Source organism: Cheilinus undulatus, linkage group 11, assembly GCF_018320785.1.
Source record: "Cheilinus undulatus linkage group 11, ASM1832078v1, whole genome shotgun sequence".
NCBI lineage: Eukaryota > Metazoa > Chordata > Actinopteri > Labriformes > Labridae > Cheilinus > Cheilinus undulatus.
This window is the reverse complement of record NC_054875.1, coordinates 48,346,910-48,362,845: the sequence shown is the minus strand read 5'-3', so window position 1 is coordinate 48,362,845 and position 15,936 is coordinate 48,346,910. Positions and strand designations below refer to the sequence as shown.

The 15,936-nt window shown below is 38.9% G+C and overlaps 1 protein-coding gene across 1 annotated transcript; it reads left to right on the top strand.

Annotated features, from left to right (window-relative positions):
• Positions 1–15,155, top strand: LOC121517813 (ADP-ribosylation factor-like protein 8A). The gene is made up of 7 exons (XM_041799861.1): positions 1–537; positions 2,565–2,645; positions 4,349–4,422; positions 6,257–6,350; positions 8,524–8,591; positions 9,205–9,275; positions 11,632–15,155. Exons 1-7 carry the CDS (start codon positions 415–417, stop codon positions 11,682–11,684), a joined length of 564 nt encoding a protein of 187 aa, XP_041655795.1. The 5' UTR covers positions 1–414; the 3' UTR covers positions 11,685–15,155.
• Positions 15,156–15,936: the final 781 nt, after the last annotated feature.

The following is a 15,936-nucleotide window of genomic DNA, read 5'->3' as shown; positions in this document are numbered from 1 at the left end:
AATATCTGCATTTCAACTCATTTAGAAAAGTGTTCTTGTCCATTCTGCATGTTTATTGAGTGTTGAATGTCGCCTTCGATGTTTTATTTTGAAGGGCTTAACCGGATGTCGACAGATTATCATAGCTAGCTTGGTGGTTGTTAAAAAATCAAAAGGCGTAGCTGTAAACATCAGAGAAAGCCGAAAATAAAGAGCGGATATTAACGACAGAAAAAGCCGGTTTCTCGGATAGTCCTGTCACGTCTCACACAGTCTACCGCTACCGCTGGATTCCGGTTACCGTCCGTGGTTGTCATAATTACACTCAGCCCCCAAATCAAAAAGACAACCGGGCGTTAGCCAGCTAGCTAGCTAGCACAGCCACCTAGCCGTAGGAGCAGCAGCCGCAGCTAGCATTAGCATCGGACGATAAAGATGATAGCGCTAATTAACAAACTGCTGGACTGGTTCAAGGCGCTCTTCTGGAAGGAGGAGATGGAGCTGACCCTGGTGGGGCTGCAGTACTCCGGGAAAACCACCTTCGTCAACGTGATAGCGGTAGGCTTCATGTGTTAGCTCCGTGTGCTAACGCCAGCTGTCAGTTAGCATCTGTCTGCATCCATTGTTATCCTGCGGTGGTGAGGTCAGCTGTTAGCTTCAGCAGGACGGGAATGAGTCAATTATTTCATGTGGAGGGTCAGATATCTGCTGTAGATGAATTTAACCGTGTCATTTCATAATACCGGCATTATCAGTTTGACACGGTTCTAGAAAATGTCTGTTTTGATATCATGACATTTTATTTGTCTTTGGTGCATTGTGACACAAACCTTCATTAAAATGACAGAACATTTATTGATTTAAGAGACACAGTCTCCATAACTATCAAATTACCTACATTATCAAACTAACTTGCTGTGTACACATTTCTTGTGAAATCCACTAAAGCAGGGGTTTTCAAAGTGTGTGAGAGAGAGCCTCCCCTAAAAAGAAATTATTCAGTCGGTGGACCCCCACCCACTAAAAGGATTCAAATTGAACAAAAAATATAAATAATAAATAAAAATAATATTTAAGAAATAAACAACATTTCAAACATTTATGTCTAATCCTTAAACATTTTTAACATTAATATATTTTGGATAATTTGGTTTGCACATGTCCTTAAACATCTGCCTTTCCCTCTTATTCAGTTATAATGCCATTAAATACCCTTTTCATATTTTTTTTACCACTTCTTTTTGCCTCTTTTCACCCATTTTTTTCCATTTTCATCCCATTTTTGCCCTTTTCACCTTTTTGTCCATTTAAGCTACCTTTCATCATTAAATATCCCTTTTCTTTTTCTTTTTTTTTTTGTCATTTGTGCTACATCTTTTTTTGCCACTTTTCTCCTTCTTTTGCCCCCCCCCCCTTTTTTTTTTTTTTCACATTTTGCCACTTCTTGTCCATTTAAGCTGCCCATTGCCAATTAATACCACTTGTTTCCTTTTTTCCTCATTTTTTTCCCTTTTTCACAATTTTTTTTGCCACTCTTTCCCAATTTTTGCCACTTTTATCCCATTTTTTGCTTTTTTTTTACCATTCCTTGCCACTTTTTGTCCATGTAAACTACCCTTTGCTATTGCATACCACTTGTTTCCTCTTTTTTTGCCCATTTTCACCACTTTATCTAGCCATTTTTGCAACAACAAAAAAATCCCCCCTGCAATTTTGAATTGGGGGCAGAATTCCCCATCATGCCCTTGGGCAGTTTAGTTGTGTTTAGATATTCCCTGTGCATTGACCTCTGCTGGGGTTCCTTTGCTCATGTTTTTGGTGCATTGTTGCTATTTTTGATGTGAGACACATTTGCACCATGAGTGAAGTTATCCATGGAGTTAGAGTCCCGTCTGTGACTTCAGGTGGCTGTTAAAGAAGCATAGGGCATGTTCTTCATCAGTATGCACTGGTTTGCTATGAGGTCGACTGTCTGCTTTGTTATTTCCAGAAATAACCCACCTTGTCAGAGATTTTCTAGAGTTACTGCATTTCTGTCCTGTTGTGAACGATTATTTCAAAACTTTCAAAAGTGACAAACACCCACACCTGCGCGCACCACGGTGTAACTACTGTAGGTTATATGGAGCATGGACACTTCTAAAGTGTACAATATTACTATATGTGAGTTAAATTAACACTGTCATTTTTACTGTATATTTTACCTTATTATAGGTGTGACTTTATCTAAACAACCTGGTTGGAGATCTATTCACTTGTTATTCTTGCCAGTAAGGAAAGATTATACTTTACTGTACGATTCTCAGTAGTTACTCAGGACTTAAAGTAAATTTTTAATTATTTACTTGTTAAAATGAGTTTGGAAATATCTGCGAATCAGATTTAGGCAAAAATCCATTCCCACGCATTGTTTCTGTGCAGGTTTTCATGATTATCCAAAGCTTGATCTAAAAGGGCCGACTAGGTGAAGATTCTTGAAGACTTTTTTTTTCCCTTGAAACATCTGCATGCACCTCTGGAAAGTTGTGTCAATTGTCAATCAAAAAAAATTTGCGTGTAACCTTGTGTTTGTGTGTGTGTTTCAGTCCGGACAATTCAGTGAAGACATGATCCCAACAGTCGGGTTTAACATGAGGAAGATCACTAAAGGAAATGTCACCATCAAGGTGAGTCAACTGGCCAATACTGGTCAATACCCATTTTTTTTTTCTTTTAAGGTGCCAGGGTAGTTTGTTATTGCACTACACCATGCAGTGAGTTTTCTCACTTTGTGGCTCATCCTGAATCACTCTGGTCAGCTAACTCTCTGCTGATAGATAGATAGATAGATAGATAGATAGATAGATAGACAGATAGATATTTCATTGTCATTGCGTAATAAAAACACAACAGATTTCGTGTGCCAGTCTTCTTTGTAGCAGCAAACAATATCAGTAGGTAAATGAATAGTTAAAGATGTTACAAACACAAAATGCAGTCCCAGGTTTAAAAGTCTAAAAAGTGAATTCAAAAAATGTTTAAAATGCTTGTTTAGAGGAATGGTCATATCATTTAAAGGTCACATCCTTGCAGCATCCATGCTTGTGCAAGAGAAGTCACAGTGTGTTGAAGCCCACCCTCTCCATTTGTGCCAGGTCTAAGGAAGTGTACTGTGCCTGAGCATGGTACAGAGCACTCACACTGACTGAAAAGACGTGGCTTTGGAACATAAGTGTGCTTGGGCATTATATGAATTTCATTGGTGTAAGTGCACCCTCACACAGCCATTATTTATACTTTATTTATTCATTATTTAGAGTAAGAGAAGGTGTTTTTATCCATTTCTTTATGTCCCAGAGTTATCAATGGTAGTCTGTTATACTGCCTGTAAATTGACTGTTTTACAGCAGGTTGAACCATTCTGATAACAAGTCGGAAAGCTATTGAATTCCAGTTATGTTGACTTGCATTTGGCTTTAAATAGCCTAATAAGAATCACAATATTCACCTCCGTATCCCTGCTGTTGTTTAAGAACGTAAAAATGATTATTGACAGGTTCTGTAAAAGACTGACAACAGTGTTGTGATTGGGTTTTTTTGTATTTTGTAGACCAAACAAAGATATTTTATTCTTAATCTGGGTATGATATTTAAGCCAGAGCACCTCTGCTGCAAAATGTTTAGATTATAATACGACCTCGAGTGCACTCATGCTCCACCCAGTTGCTCCATACAGCACCAAAGCATGCTCAGCCAGCAAGCAGACCAGCTATCCCGACTCCACACATCCAGTGTATTTCAAAGTATCTGAAGTTAAATGAACAGTTTAATCAAAGTCGCACCAGTGTAGGTAGTCTGTAGCTGTCAGAAAATGGGATACAGCAATACTGACCTATGAGTGCCATAGTATCCTGTTTTGTTTTGGTCTGTAGACCTCTGAAGCAGGATTGTATTAAGGCACAGATCTGGGGAAGGGTACAAAGAGCACAGTGACCTCCATCATCCATAAATGGAAGAAGTTTGGAACCATCAGGACTCTTCCTAGAGCTGGCCCTTCAGCCAATCTGAGCCGGGTTAGAAGGACTTCAGTCAGGGAGGTGATAAGAACCTGATGGTCACTCTGACAGAGCTCCAGCATTGCTCAGTAGGAGGCACATGGAGCCTGGAGTTTGGCCTAAGGCACCTGAAGAACTCTCAGACCTTGAGAAACAAAATTCTGTGGTTTGATGAAACAAAGATCGAACTCTTTGGTGTGAATGCCAAGCATTGAGGGCGTCGCCAGTCAGTTTTGAGAAAACAAAAACCGTCTGCTGACAGCAGCTTCTCTGCCACTGTTTTAGGGGTTAATCATGACTTCTGACTTAACTTTAAACTCTCTCTCTGTCTGCAGTTGTGGGATATCGGCGGTCAGCCTCGATTCAGGAGCATGTGGGAGCGTTACTGTCGAGGAGTCAGTGCGATTGTGTAAGTTCTTGTTTTCTAAACTCTGGTTACTGTCCCCTAAACGGGCCGTAGAAATACGGAGAAGCCTCAGAGGCTTTAATGAGACGTTCACGGGAATTTGCCCTCTGATAATCTCTGTTAGCAGAGCAGAAGAAAAGAGCTGCTGAATATTCAGGGTGATAGCTGAATATCTGTCATAGGCCGGCTGCATACGACATGACCATTAAATAAGTTTTTAAAATTTCCTCCAAGCAGATCAGGGAGGGTGAAACTCCTCACACCACAGGAAGCTCTGTCAAAATAATCTTTAAAACCATCAGATAAATGGGCCTTTGCTGACTTTGGTCAGAAGGAGGAAGTCAGACTAAAAATCAACATGATTATCTTGTGGTGTGCACCCTGCTTTAACCTTGAGGTCATCTTGTTCGATTGAGCTCCCTGGCTGTAGAACAGTGTTACTCAACCCTGCTCAACCAAAGAGCCAAATTGTTGAAAAATACCTTGGCAAGAGCCACAATCTAAGTGATGGAAAGTGGCAAAAACAGCTTGAAAAAGCAATAGAAATAAGTTAAAGGTGGCAAAAATGGTCCAAATGTGGCAAAAAGTGGCATAAAAATGAGAGAAAAGTGACTAAAACAGCCTAAAGGTAGTCAAGAGTGGCAAAATAAGGCAAAAACATAAGAAACAAGTGGTATTTACTGGCAAAATGTGACTTAAATGGGCAAAAAATGTGAAAAAGGACAGAATTAGAATAAAAGTGGCCAAAAGAAGTTGCAAAAACTGGCAAATAAGAGGAGACAAGTGGCATTTAATGGCAAAAGGAATTTTAAATGGGCAAAAAGTAGTGAAAAAAGGAAAAAGGTAGCAAAAATGGTCCAAAAGTGGCAAAAAGGTGGCAAAAAATGAAAGAAAAGTGACTAAAATGGGTAAAAAGCGGTTACGAGTGACAAAAATGGGCAAAAAACAGTAACCAGATGATATTTAATGGTGAAAGGTAGCTTAATTGGGGAAAAATTGTGAAAAAGCAGCAAAAACATGGTAAAAAATGGGATACAAGTGATAGAAATAAGGTAACAAATGTCAAAAATAAGTGGCAAAAATAGGAAAAAACATTTCGGAATAAAGGGGTACTTAATGGAGAAAGGCAGATCAGATGGTGAAAAGTAGCAAAAAAAAATAAAGGGGAAAAGTGGCAAAAATGGGCAAAATAGTAGGAAAAAGTGGAATTTAATGATAAAGGTAGCTTAGCTGGATGAAAAATGGCAAAAATGGTGAAAAAGGGCAAAAATGTGATAGATGGTACAATTAAGTTTGACAATTAAAGCATTCTGTATAAGTCTGGGAAACAAACTGATAATGTGATTAATTTCTGAAGTTAAAGTTTCCTGTTTTCTGGGAGAATAATATTTCAAATGAAGACATAAAAGAGCCACAAATAATCACAAAAGAGCCACATGTGGCTCCACAGCCACGCATTGAGTATCACTGCTGTAGAATAAACATAGTGTGTTTAAATCATTATTAGAGAGATCCTTAAGTTTGATCTTCAGGAAGAATCCCAGTGCAGTCCTCCAGCCTTGCTGTGTCATATTTTCCCAGTTGTCTTGGTGAGATTGGGTAGCAGAGCTTCAGGGCAAGTAGGTCACATTTATGGAACAGAGAGCACCAAAGTGTAGTTTGCGTGCTCGGATTAGATGTAGTAAAAATGATCCTGATAGGCTGTGCCAGCTTCTTCTATGACCCAGACTTTGTTTTGAGTCCACTTCAGCGGGGCAGAGCATGATGTGTTTCCACGTAAACAGAGTCAGTATTTAAGACAACATTCAGCTGACTTCCTGTTTCTTTCTGTCTGCAGCTACATGGTGGACGCAGCAGACCCAGAGAAGATCGAAGCCTCCAAGAACGAACTCCACAACCTGCTGGACAAACCGCAGCTGCAGGGCATTCCTGTAAGAGCCAAACCAGACTGATCCAGAGCAGAAAGAGACTAATACGATTGAGCTCGCTGAACCAAATAATGCCAGCTGAACCACAGCAAACCTGCCCAACACAGAATAATCCGATTTAACAAATCCTAACAGAGCGAGTGAAACCAAGAAAACAAACTTACACAGAGAGAACAGAGTTTATTTCTCATTTCTGATGTCTGTCTCACTATGGTGGTCAAGGTTTTAAACACAGGGGCTTTTTCTTCACCATGTGCTTTGGTTGATGTGATATCCACAAATCCTGTAGTGCTACCTAAACTCCAAAAAAGTTTGTGCTGTGTAAAATGTAAACAAAAACAAAAGTCAGTGATTGTCAGATCTCATAGACCCATATTTGATTCACAGTAGAAGGTAAAAAAGATATCAGATGTTAAAACTGAGACATTTTACCATTTCATGAAAATTATTAGTTCATTTTGAATTTGATGGCAGCTACACATCTCAAACAAATAAGGACCGGGCCATGTTTACCATTGTGTAGCATCCCCTCTTTTAACAACAGTCTGTAAACGTCTGGGAAGTGAGGACACCAGTTGCTGCACTTTTGGGAGAGTAATGCTGTCCCATTCTTGTCTGATGTGTGATTGTAGCTTCTTTGCTGGATTTTCCAGACTCTTCTCCTGTGAAGCCATGCTGTTGTGATGGATGTGGTATGTGGTTTAGCATGGTCTTGCTGAAATAGTCAAGGCCTTTCCTGACAGAGACGTCTGGATGGGAGCATATGTTGCTCTAAAATCTCTCTCTACTTTCCAGCATTGATAGTTCCTTTCCAGATGTTAGAGCTGCCCACGCCATAGGCACTAATGCAACCCCATACCATCAGAGATGCAGGCTTTAGACCTGAGCCAGGAGAACAAGTTGGATGCTCCCTCTCCTCTTCAGTCCACAGGACACAGCATCTGTGGTTTCCTCTGACCACAGAACAGTTTTCCATGTTTCCTCAGCCCATGTTAAATGAGCTTTGGTCCAGAGAAGACAGCAGTGTGTCTGGATATGGCTTCTTCTCTCCATGATCCAGCTTTAACTGTCATTGGTGGATGGCACGGCCAACTGTGTTGACAGACAATGATTTCTGGAATGTTCCTGAGCCCATGCAGTGATTTCAGTACAGAATCATGTCTGTTTTTAATGCAGTGGCCCCTGAGGGCCCCTTCAGCCTTGTCCTTTGCTCACAGAGATTTCTCCATGTTCTTTGAATCTTTTGTTGCCAACTAACCTTATTAATTGCAAAATGCTCCTCCATCTGTTTGTCAGTAGTACCACTAACTTTTCCAGCCTTTGACTACCCTATCCCAGCTTTTTTTGATATGTGTTGCTGTCATCAAATTCAAAATGAGCTAATATTTTTCATGAAATGGTAAAATGTCTACATCTGATATGTTGTTTATGTCCTATTGTGAATAAAATATGGGTTTGTGGGATTTTATTAACTTTTACATAGCACCCCAACTTTTTGGAAATCAGAGTTCAGTAAAAGAAGTTATGAATCAAACCCGTACACAGCCGTATTTCAACATAAAGCATGTCCTCTGCTCTGGTATCATCACAAACACTGTGTGCTAAACAGTACCAACGAAGTGAATGCTTGTTGTAAAGCTGAGTTTATTCAGTGGACAAACCCAGAAAGTTTGATAAGGTGTATATAGTTCAATTATTTAGATCATTCAATAATTAATATTGAGATCACAAGTATTTTAATGTAGAGTTTTAGTGTGGCGATGGGGACTTAAGGAAAGCAAGTTGAGCAGATTTTAATTATTTAAGAAAAACTTTTATTTATTACAGATAAGAGAACATGATGCATACTGTAATGTAAATAAGCCAATGTATTTCTTGAAATACTTTCAAAAGCGGTCCATGTGACGTACACTGTGGGCAGAGCATGCATTATAAATGTAAACAGATTCAGTCAACATCTTGATTAAAAGTCAGTATGTTGGCCAGCCCTTGTCACTGATATTTGGAGTCTATCTGGATGTTAAAATGTTGTTTTTTTGTGAAATATCAAATGTAAAGTCTGTCTGAAATTGCATCCTGCTGCTGGATAACTCATGAGAATTTCCCTCTGGTCCGCTGTGGCTCACAGCTGTTATATTCTATGATCAGCTGATGTGTGTTCCCTGTGTTTCTGCAGGTTTTGGTTCTGGGAAACAAGAGGGACCTACCAGGGGCTCTGGATGAGAAGGAGCTCATAGAGAGGATGTAAGTCACCACGTCTTACTCTGTCTGAATGTGTTCTCATCAGTATTTACCACAGAACGTACCATTATAGGCGTTACGTACAAGCTGCAACTTTTCTCCAAAAACAAGCTGGCAGAAAACACAGAAGCTGCAGTTTTATAACAAAGAAAATAAACAAGGAAGATGAATAGCTTTATCTCCCTAGTACTGTTTAAAATAAAAAAGCAGATAGTAAAATGACAGATTGGATTTAAGGTCTGTCCATAATCTTAAAAACTCTTCTAAAATATTGTTGGAGATCTAAGAGCGCACTAAGACATTACATACAAATGCATTCTCTTTTTGATTGTTTTTTATTTAAATGAAACTTATTTCACCTGAAATGCTCCCAGTTAAGGCAAAATATCTCTTTTGCATTAAAAAACTTCCCTAAGGACAAAAAGACTTAAAGTGAAAACACAAAAATAGACTTATATACCAGATTTTACAGTATTAAAATGTGACTATAGATCCTCTAAACTTAACCAGTGCATATGTATTTAAATGTGTTTTTAGCTATTTGTTTGAAATTTGCCACTTTCTGCAATGGCTCTATATTTGCATTTCAACAGACTGTGTGTGCATTTTTATTCAGGAACCTGTCGGCCATCCAGGACAGAGAGATCTGCTGCTATTCCATCTCCTGCAAGGAGAAAGACAACATTGGTACGACACACAGACATACATGCTGGGTTGATTATATCCTAGAATTTGCAACACCTTCCAGCAGGGGTGTGTTTGAATCCATATTTTTATTGCATAAGGTGAAATTAGATACTTAAAAAGGGATCATTGGAATTGTGATCTCCTGAAGTACAGAGAGGATAAAAGTATATTCAAAACACTTACTTTCTGGAGCCGATCCAAGCTGTTTCTAGGCGAGAGGTGTGGTATGTCCTGGACTGATCACTGGTCAATCACAGGGCTGTCATACAGACACAGATAAATGCTCACACTCACACCTACGGGCAATTTAGAGTCACCAGTTGATCTTAACAAGGTTGTCTTTGGACTGTGGGAGGAAGTTGGAGTACCCTGGCCTACAAGGAGTAGAGACTTCTTGCATTGTGGCAGCAGTGTCAGCCCAAGTTCTAGCCTTGCCTGGGGATGTCTGAAATTACTCTAACTGATTAAGGCATGTATATATAGATAGACATGTCCAACTATCAGGATGTGCTAAGTTTGAGTTGTGATGATGAAGTCCTCTTGGCAATTTGGGGATTTAGATTTTGGGTCTGTCCTGTAGTTCTCTGGCTTTGGTATCTGTAAAGAGATGCTTTGAAATGGTTTAATCACTTATTAACTACATGGAGAGGGGCCTCCAAAATACTAAACAAGGCAGTGGCCTGCATGCAAAAGCCAAGGCTGGAATGTTTCTCAAGTTCTAATGACATCATCTTCAAAGGCAGAGTAAAGGAATGTTTTATAAGCTTATAGGATGATATCCTCTTCAAAAGGCAAAGGAAGTGAATGTTTTATAAGCTTTAAAGGATTACATCATCCTCAAAAGCAGAGGAAGGGAATGTTTTAAAAGCTATAAAGGATGACATCATCTTTAAAGGCAGAGGAAAGGAATGTTTTAAATGCTTTAAGGATGACATCATCTTCAAAGGCAGACAGGAGTGTTTTATAAGCTTAAAGGATGACATCATCCTCAAAAGCAGAGGAAGGGAATGTTTTAAAAGCTATAAAGGATGGCATCATCTCCTATGACAGAGGAAGGGAATGTTTTAAAAGCTATAAAGTATGACATCATCTTTAAAGGCAGAGGAAAGGAATGTTTTAAATGCTTTAAGGATGACATCATCTTCAAAGGCAGACAGGAGTGTTTTATAGGCTTAAAGGATGACATCATCCTCAAAGGCAGAGGAAGGGAATGTTTTAAAAGCTATAAAGGATGGCATCATCTCCTATGACAGAGGAAGGGAATGTTTTAAACGCTTTAAAGTATGACATCATCTTCAAAGGCCTAGGAAGGTAATGTTTTATAAGCTTTAAGGATGAGCTCCTCAAAGGCAGAGGAAGGGAATGTTTTGAAAGCTTTAAAGGATGACATGATCCTCAAAGGCAAAGGAAGGGAATTTTTTATAAGCTTTAAAGGATTACATCATCCTCAAAAGCAGAGGAAGGGAATGTTTTATAAGCTTTGAGGATGAGATCCTCAAAGGCAGAGGAAGGGAATGTTTTATAGGCTTAAAGGATGACATGATCTTCAAAGGCAGAGGAAGGGAATGTTTTATACGCTTTAAAGGATTACATAATCCTCAAAGGCAGAGGAAGGGAACTTTTTAAACGCTTCAACGGATGACATCATCTTCAAAGGCAGAGGACAGGATGTTGGTGAAGCTGGGGATGTTAGGGCCTTTCCCTCTGTTTTTTTTTTTTTTGCTAAATAGTAGGCCATGGTTGGCAAAAAGCCACTTCTCCAAAAAGATGCCTACAAAGGTTAACAAAAGGAAAAGGTTGTTGGTCTGTATGTGTTCTAGTTGTCATAGAGAGCTGTGCCATGCTGTTTTTTAAAGTCACTGTTCTATTTGGGTTGAAGAAGGATATGAGTTCTGCATAATTAGGGGAGCATGAGCTGTGATAATGACTTTTGTCCTGTAGTTCTCTGTTTTGGTTTATGAAAAGAGATGCTTCTAAATATGCTTTAATTTATTTAAGCTAAATGGGGAAGGACTTCATATTGGTCTTTGCCAGGTGCCTCAAAACAACTAAAAGCAACCATGAGTGTACAGGTGCATCTCAAAAAAATTAAAAGATTGTGTAAAAGTTCATTTTTTCCCCTTTATCTACTTCAAAAAGTCACACAACTTTCATAAATTCTAGATTCATCTCATACAAATACTGAAATACTTAAGTAAAATTTTGATGATTATGGCTTACAGCTCACACAAATAAAAAATCCACCATCTCAAAATGTTAGAATAATGTGGAAAAATTCAGGTTTCCTGAGCCTTTAGTCTCTCCCTCTCTCTTTTCTCTCTGTGTCTGCTGACATCACATCTGTCTCTCTCTGCAGACATCACTCTTCAGTGGTTGATCCAACACTCCAGGACTAAGAGGAGTTCCTGAGAGACAGACACGCCCACAAACAGAACAGGCCAAGCCCACCTGTACTTAAACACACTCGCTCTTTGATCAAAAACCTCCCATCCCCAAATGCTTTCCCCTTCAACCATCATGTCCCCATCCTTATATTAATACCTCCTGACCCCCAGTCCTTCCCTTACCCTCTGCTTTGAGACGCACTGATACCTTTTTTTAATCTTGTAAAGTATCAAACAAAAGAAGTAAAACATGTCAGAAACCAAAGCAACACCTCCATCTGTACATGCCAGTGTTAAATCATCATTCCCCACTGGATTGGATTGTTACAAAAAAATCATACTTCATCTGGGATTTCTCACCTTAGATGGCGTTTTAAAACTTACTAGCTCTTGCTCCTTTCTTATTTCCTTGTTCAAGTACTCTTTCTTTTAGTGGAACAAGGAATTTCAGTGACACTGACATGCAACCGTGTTGGCATGTTTTGGAGACTGCGCCTATGTCTTTGTACTTGCAGTATTTTTAAAAGTACCAGCAGAAAAAGCACACTAATCAACAGTTACCTGCAGATGTCTTCTCTGGGGAACAGAAGCTGACATCTTTTATCTTGTTGTGAAACTGGTATTTATTAACCATATTATGATATTAATCAGTAACTTTGCATTTTACCCAAATTACACAGGACAAACATTTTGATAGGGATGATTTTCTCTCATTAAAACCTGAGAAAAGAAACGCAAAGGTTAACATGACACCATTCCTTAGAATGTTGTCAGACATTGTGAGACAAATCATGGTAAAATGCAAAATTTTAAACCTTAATATTACTGCAGTAATTATCATTAAGCATTCATACAACAACAGCAAAAAATAGAAGTTCTAGGAACACAATAGTGAGTAAGTTCTTGGATTTAGATGACAAAATATGCAGGCAAACTCCTGCACAATATCTAAATTGTACTAATGTGCTAAAGCATGGCCAAAGTTCTTGTATAATTTGGATAAGTGTGCAGGAGTCTGCTTGATTCATTCCTCTCCTTTGCAGCTGTCTTATAAGATGCACTTTGTTTTTAAAGCTTTGGTACTTTTGGAGTTCCTCAGGGCTCACGTCTAGATCTCCTTTTCTTTGCTGTGCCTCCAATTGGCCAAATTATTCAGAGAGCATTGCTGCGATGGAAGCGACGCGTCGCCGCCTCAAGTTGCAGCAGTGTGAGCTGACAGGCTTTCAGTTGTGCCTCTGCAAGCCGTTGTAACTCGTCTCATTGGGTTGGGCTTTAAGAAATAGGGGTTAAATAAGACCAGCAGCCATGTGAATGTTTGATACTGAACAGGTCAGTGGTATCAGTGCTTCTAACAGATCCACAAAACATCCTCTAAATCTTTTCAGACCTCACACAAACTTCCTGTTTTGCTCTTTGAAGTCGGTCACGTTCACCTTAAGCCTCATCAGAACGTGTAAAAACAGAAGAAAACAGCCGTGAAGACACACCTTAGCAGCGTTAGCCTGTTAGCTGGAGTCTGTTCTGTGGATCTTCTGCATAACTTTTACCCATGATCCTACTCTCCTCTCATTTTAAACCAGTAACCACAAATTTGCCTTCATAGTTTCCTTTCCCTCCTTCTCCTCCTTTGTTTTCGACTCTCCTCTCTACCTCCACATTTCCATCCTTCCATCCCTCAATTATTTCACATTTATATAATCCTGAGAAGCTTCTCCTCTTCCTCCCTCGTCTCTTGTGAACTGCTTGTCCTCTTCCTCCTTCCCTCTTTCCTTCCCTTCTTTTTCTTATTTTTGGATGTAACCTTCGCTCCTCGCCGCCAAACCCAGCCCCTTGTCGTCTCTCTCTCTTTCCTGCCGAGCGAGGGATTAAGAACCTTTTTATTGCACTGTTGATTTTGGTTTTGTAAGATATTAATAATGAGAATAATGTTAATAATAATCTTCTTATTGTGACATAACCTGGTCTGTCCAGATTTAAGGAAGTGGTACTTTAACTGGAGAAGGAGAAATGTTATTGTTTCTGTTCATATCTCTGTAATAAGCTTTTTATTTCTTAAATGTTTTATATTGTTATTTTTTATTGTTGTTTTTTTGACTTCATAAGTCTACAATGGATGTGTGTCAGTGGTTTCTGCTCTGAGATGTCTGCTGATTGGGCCAAGGGTGTCAAACATACCGAATATTTATGATTTAATTCCAGTGAAGCACATTCTGGATTTCATTTCCAGTGTCTAATTTTCAGAGAAGTCCCATCTTGTCATACAGTATTCTCTGAATTTGTCTTTCCAACACGTCATCTTTCCATACACAACCATCCTTAAGAAAACTTGATTTTAATTACTACTAATTAGTAAATTAAATATGGATGTCTATTGATGTCAATGTTTTTTTTTTCCTGTGCTGAGGTGATAGTGTACCTGGTTTTGTCTCAGTGCGGAGATAAGATTTTGTTTCAAAAATGGTTGCAAGTAGTAATACAACCCTATTGAAAAGTACAGGGCGGTTTGGGACGCCGTATGAGAGCCGTATCGTGAGTCCAAGGTTCCAAAGAATTTCAGAATGGTGGGTTGATTCTCGTGCCAAAAGTCTCTCATGAATGTCCCAGTGACAATGTTCTCAAATCAGTCAGTGGCCAGCACATGTCTCGATGTCACATTAAATCTGATCTCAGAGTTCTGACTTTAATCTCAGAGTTCTGACTTTGATTTTAGCATTTTGACTTTGATCTCAGAATTCTGACTTTGATCTTTGATCTCAGAGTTCTGACTTTAATCTCAGAGTTCTGACTTTAATCTCAGAGTTCTGACTTTAATCTCAGAGATCAAACTTTAATCTAAGAGTTCCAACTTTAATCTAAGAGTTCCAACTTTGATCTCAGAATTCTGACTATAATCTCAGAGTTCTGACTTTAATCTCAAATTCTAACTTTGATCTTAGAGTTCCAACTTTGATCTCAGAGTTCTGACTAATCTCAGAGTTCTGACTTTAATCTCAGAGTTCCGATTTTGATCTCAGAATTCTGACTTTAATCTCAGAGATTACACTTTGATTTTAGCTTTCTGACTTTGATGTCAGAATTCTGACTTTGATCTTTGATCTCAGAGTTCTGATTTTAATCTAAAGAGTTCCAACTTTAATCTCAAGAGTTCTGACTTTAATCTCAAGAGTTTTGACTTTAATGTCAGAATTCTGACTTTATCTCAGAATTCTGACTTCAATCTCAGAGTTTAGACTTTGATTGTAGCATTCTGACTTTGATCTCAGAATTCTGACTTTGATCTCAGAATTCTGACTTTAATCTCAGAGTTCAGACCTTTATCTCAGAGTTCTGACTTTGATCTTTGATCTCAGAGCTCTGACTTTAATCTCGGAGTTCCAACTTTAATCTCAAGAATTCAAACTTTAATCTCAAGAGTTCTGACTTTAATCTCAGAGTTCTAAATTTTAATCTCAGACTTCTGAATTTGATCTCAGAATTCTGACTAAAACTTAGTATTCTGACTTTAAACCCAGAGACCTGACTTTAATCTTTGAGTTCTATGATCTCAGAATTCTGACTTTAATCTCAGAGTTCCGACTTTGATCTCAGAATTCTGACTTTAATCTCAGAGTTCCGACTTTGATCTCAGAGTTTAGACTTTGATTTCAGAGTTCTGACTTTGATCTCAGAATACTGACTTTAACCTTTACTCTCAGAGTTCTGACTCTAATCTCAGAGTTCTGACTTTGATTTCAGAATTCTGACTTTAATCTCCGAGTTTAGACTTTGATTTTAGCATTCTGACTTCAATCTTTGATCTCAGAGTTCTGACTTAAACTTAGTGTTCTGACTTTAAATCCAGAGTCTTAACTTTAATCTTTGAGTTCTTTGATCTCAGACTTCTGACCTTGATCTGAGTTAGCAAAGTTATCACTGCTTGACTGATCCTCTTTGAAGGTCCACATCCACAACCCTGCTCTGAATATCATCACTGATTGTTACAGTTATATGTGACCATGCAGCTTAGCCACATCAAAATAGAGCTACAACACACTGTTCCTTTAAGTTTTATCAGTGCTTTCAGTTCACTGTTGTTTACGTCAGGTTAAAGAGCATAGTTGCAGCATGGTAGTCTTGAAGAATGGCCACAGTGGCTACTAGTGGTAGGTGACTGTATTACAGTGCATTACTGGCAGTCTGTATCTGGTGTTTGGAGGCTAACTACAGCACATGCAAGGGAAACCTATGGAAACCCAAAGATTGACTAAAGTGGGAGTGATGAGCTCCAGAGTGGGCCT

Coding starts and splice junctions, on each gene's coding strand:
- LOC121517813 (XM_041799861.1), top strand. CDS start 415: ATGATAGCGCTAATTAACAAACTGCTGGACTGGTTCAAGGCGCTCTTC. Junction 538..2,564: donor CCTTCGTCAACGTGATAGCG/GTAGGCTTCATG, acceptor TGTGTGTTTCAG/TCCGGACAATTCAGTGAAGA. Junction 9,276..11,631: donor CAAGGAGAAAGACAACATTG/GTACGACACACA, acceptor CTCTCTCTGCAG/ACATCACTCTTCAGTGGTTG.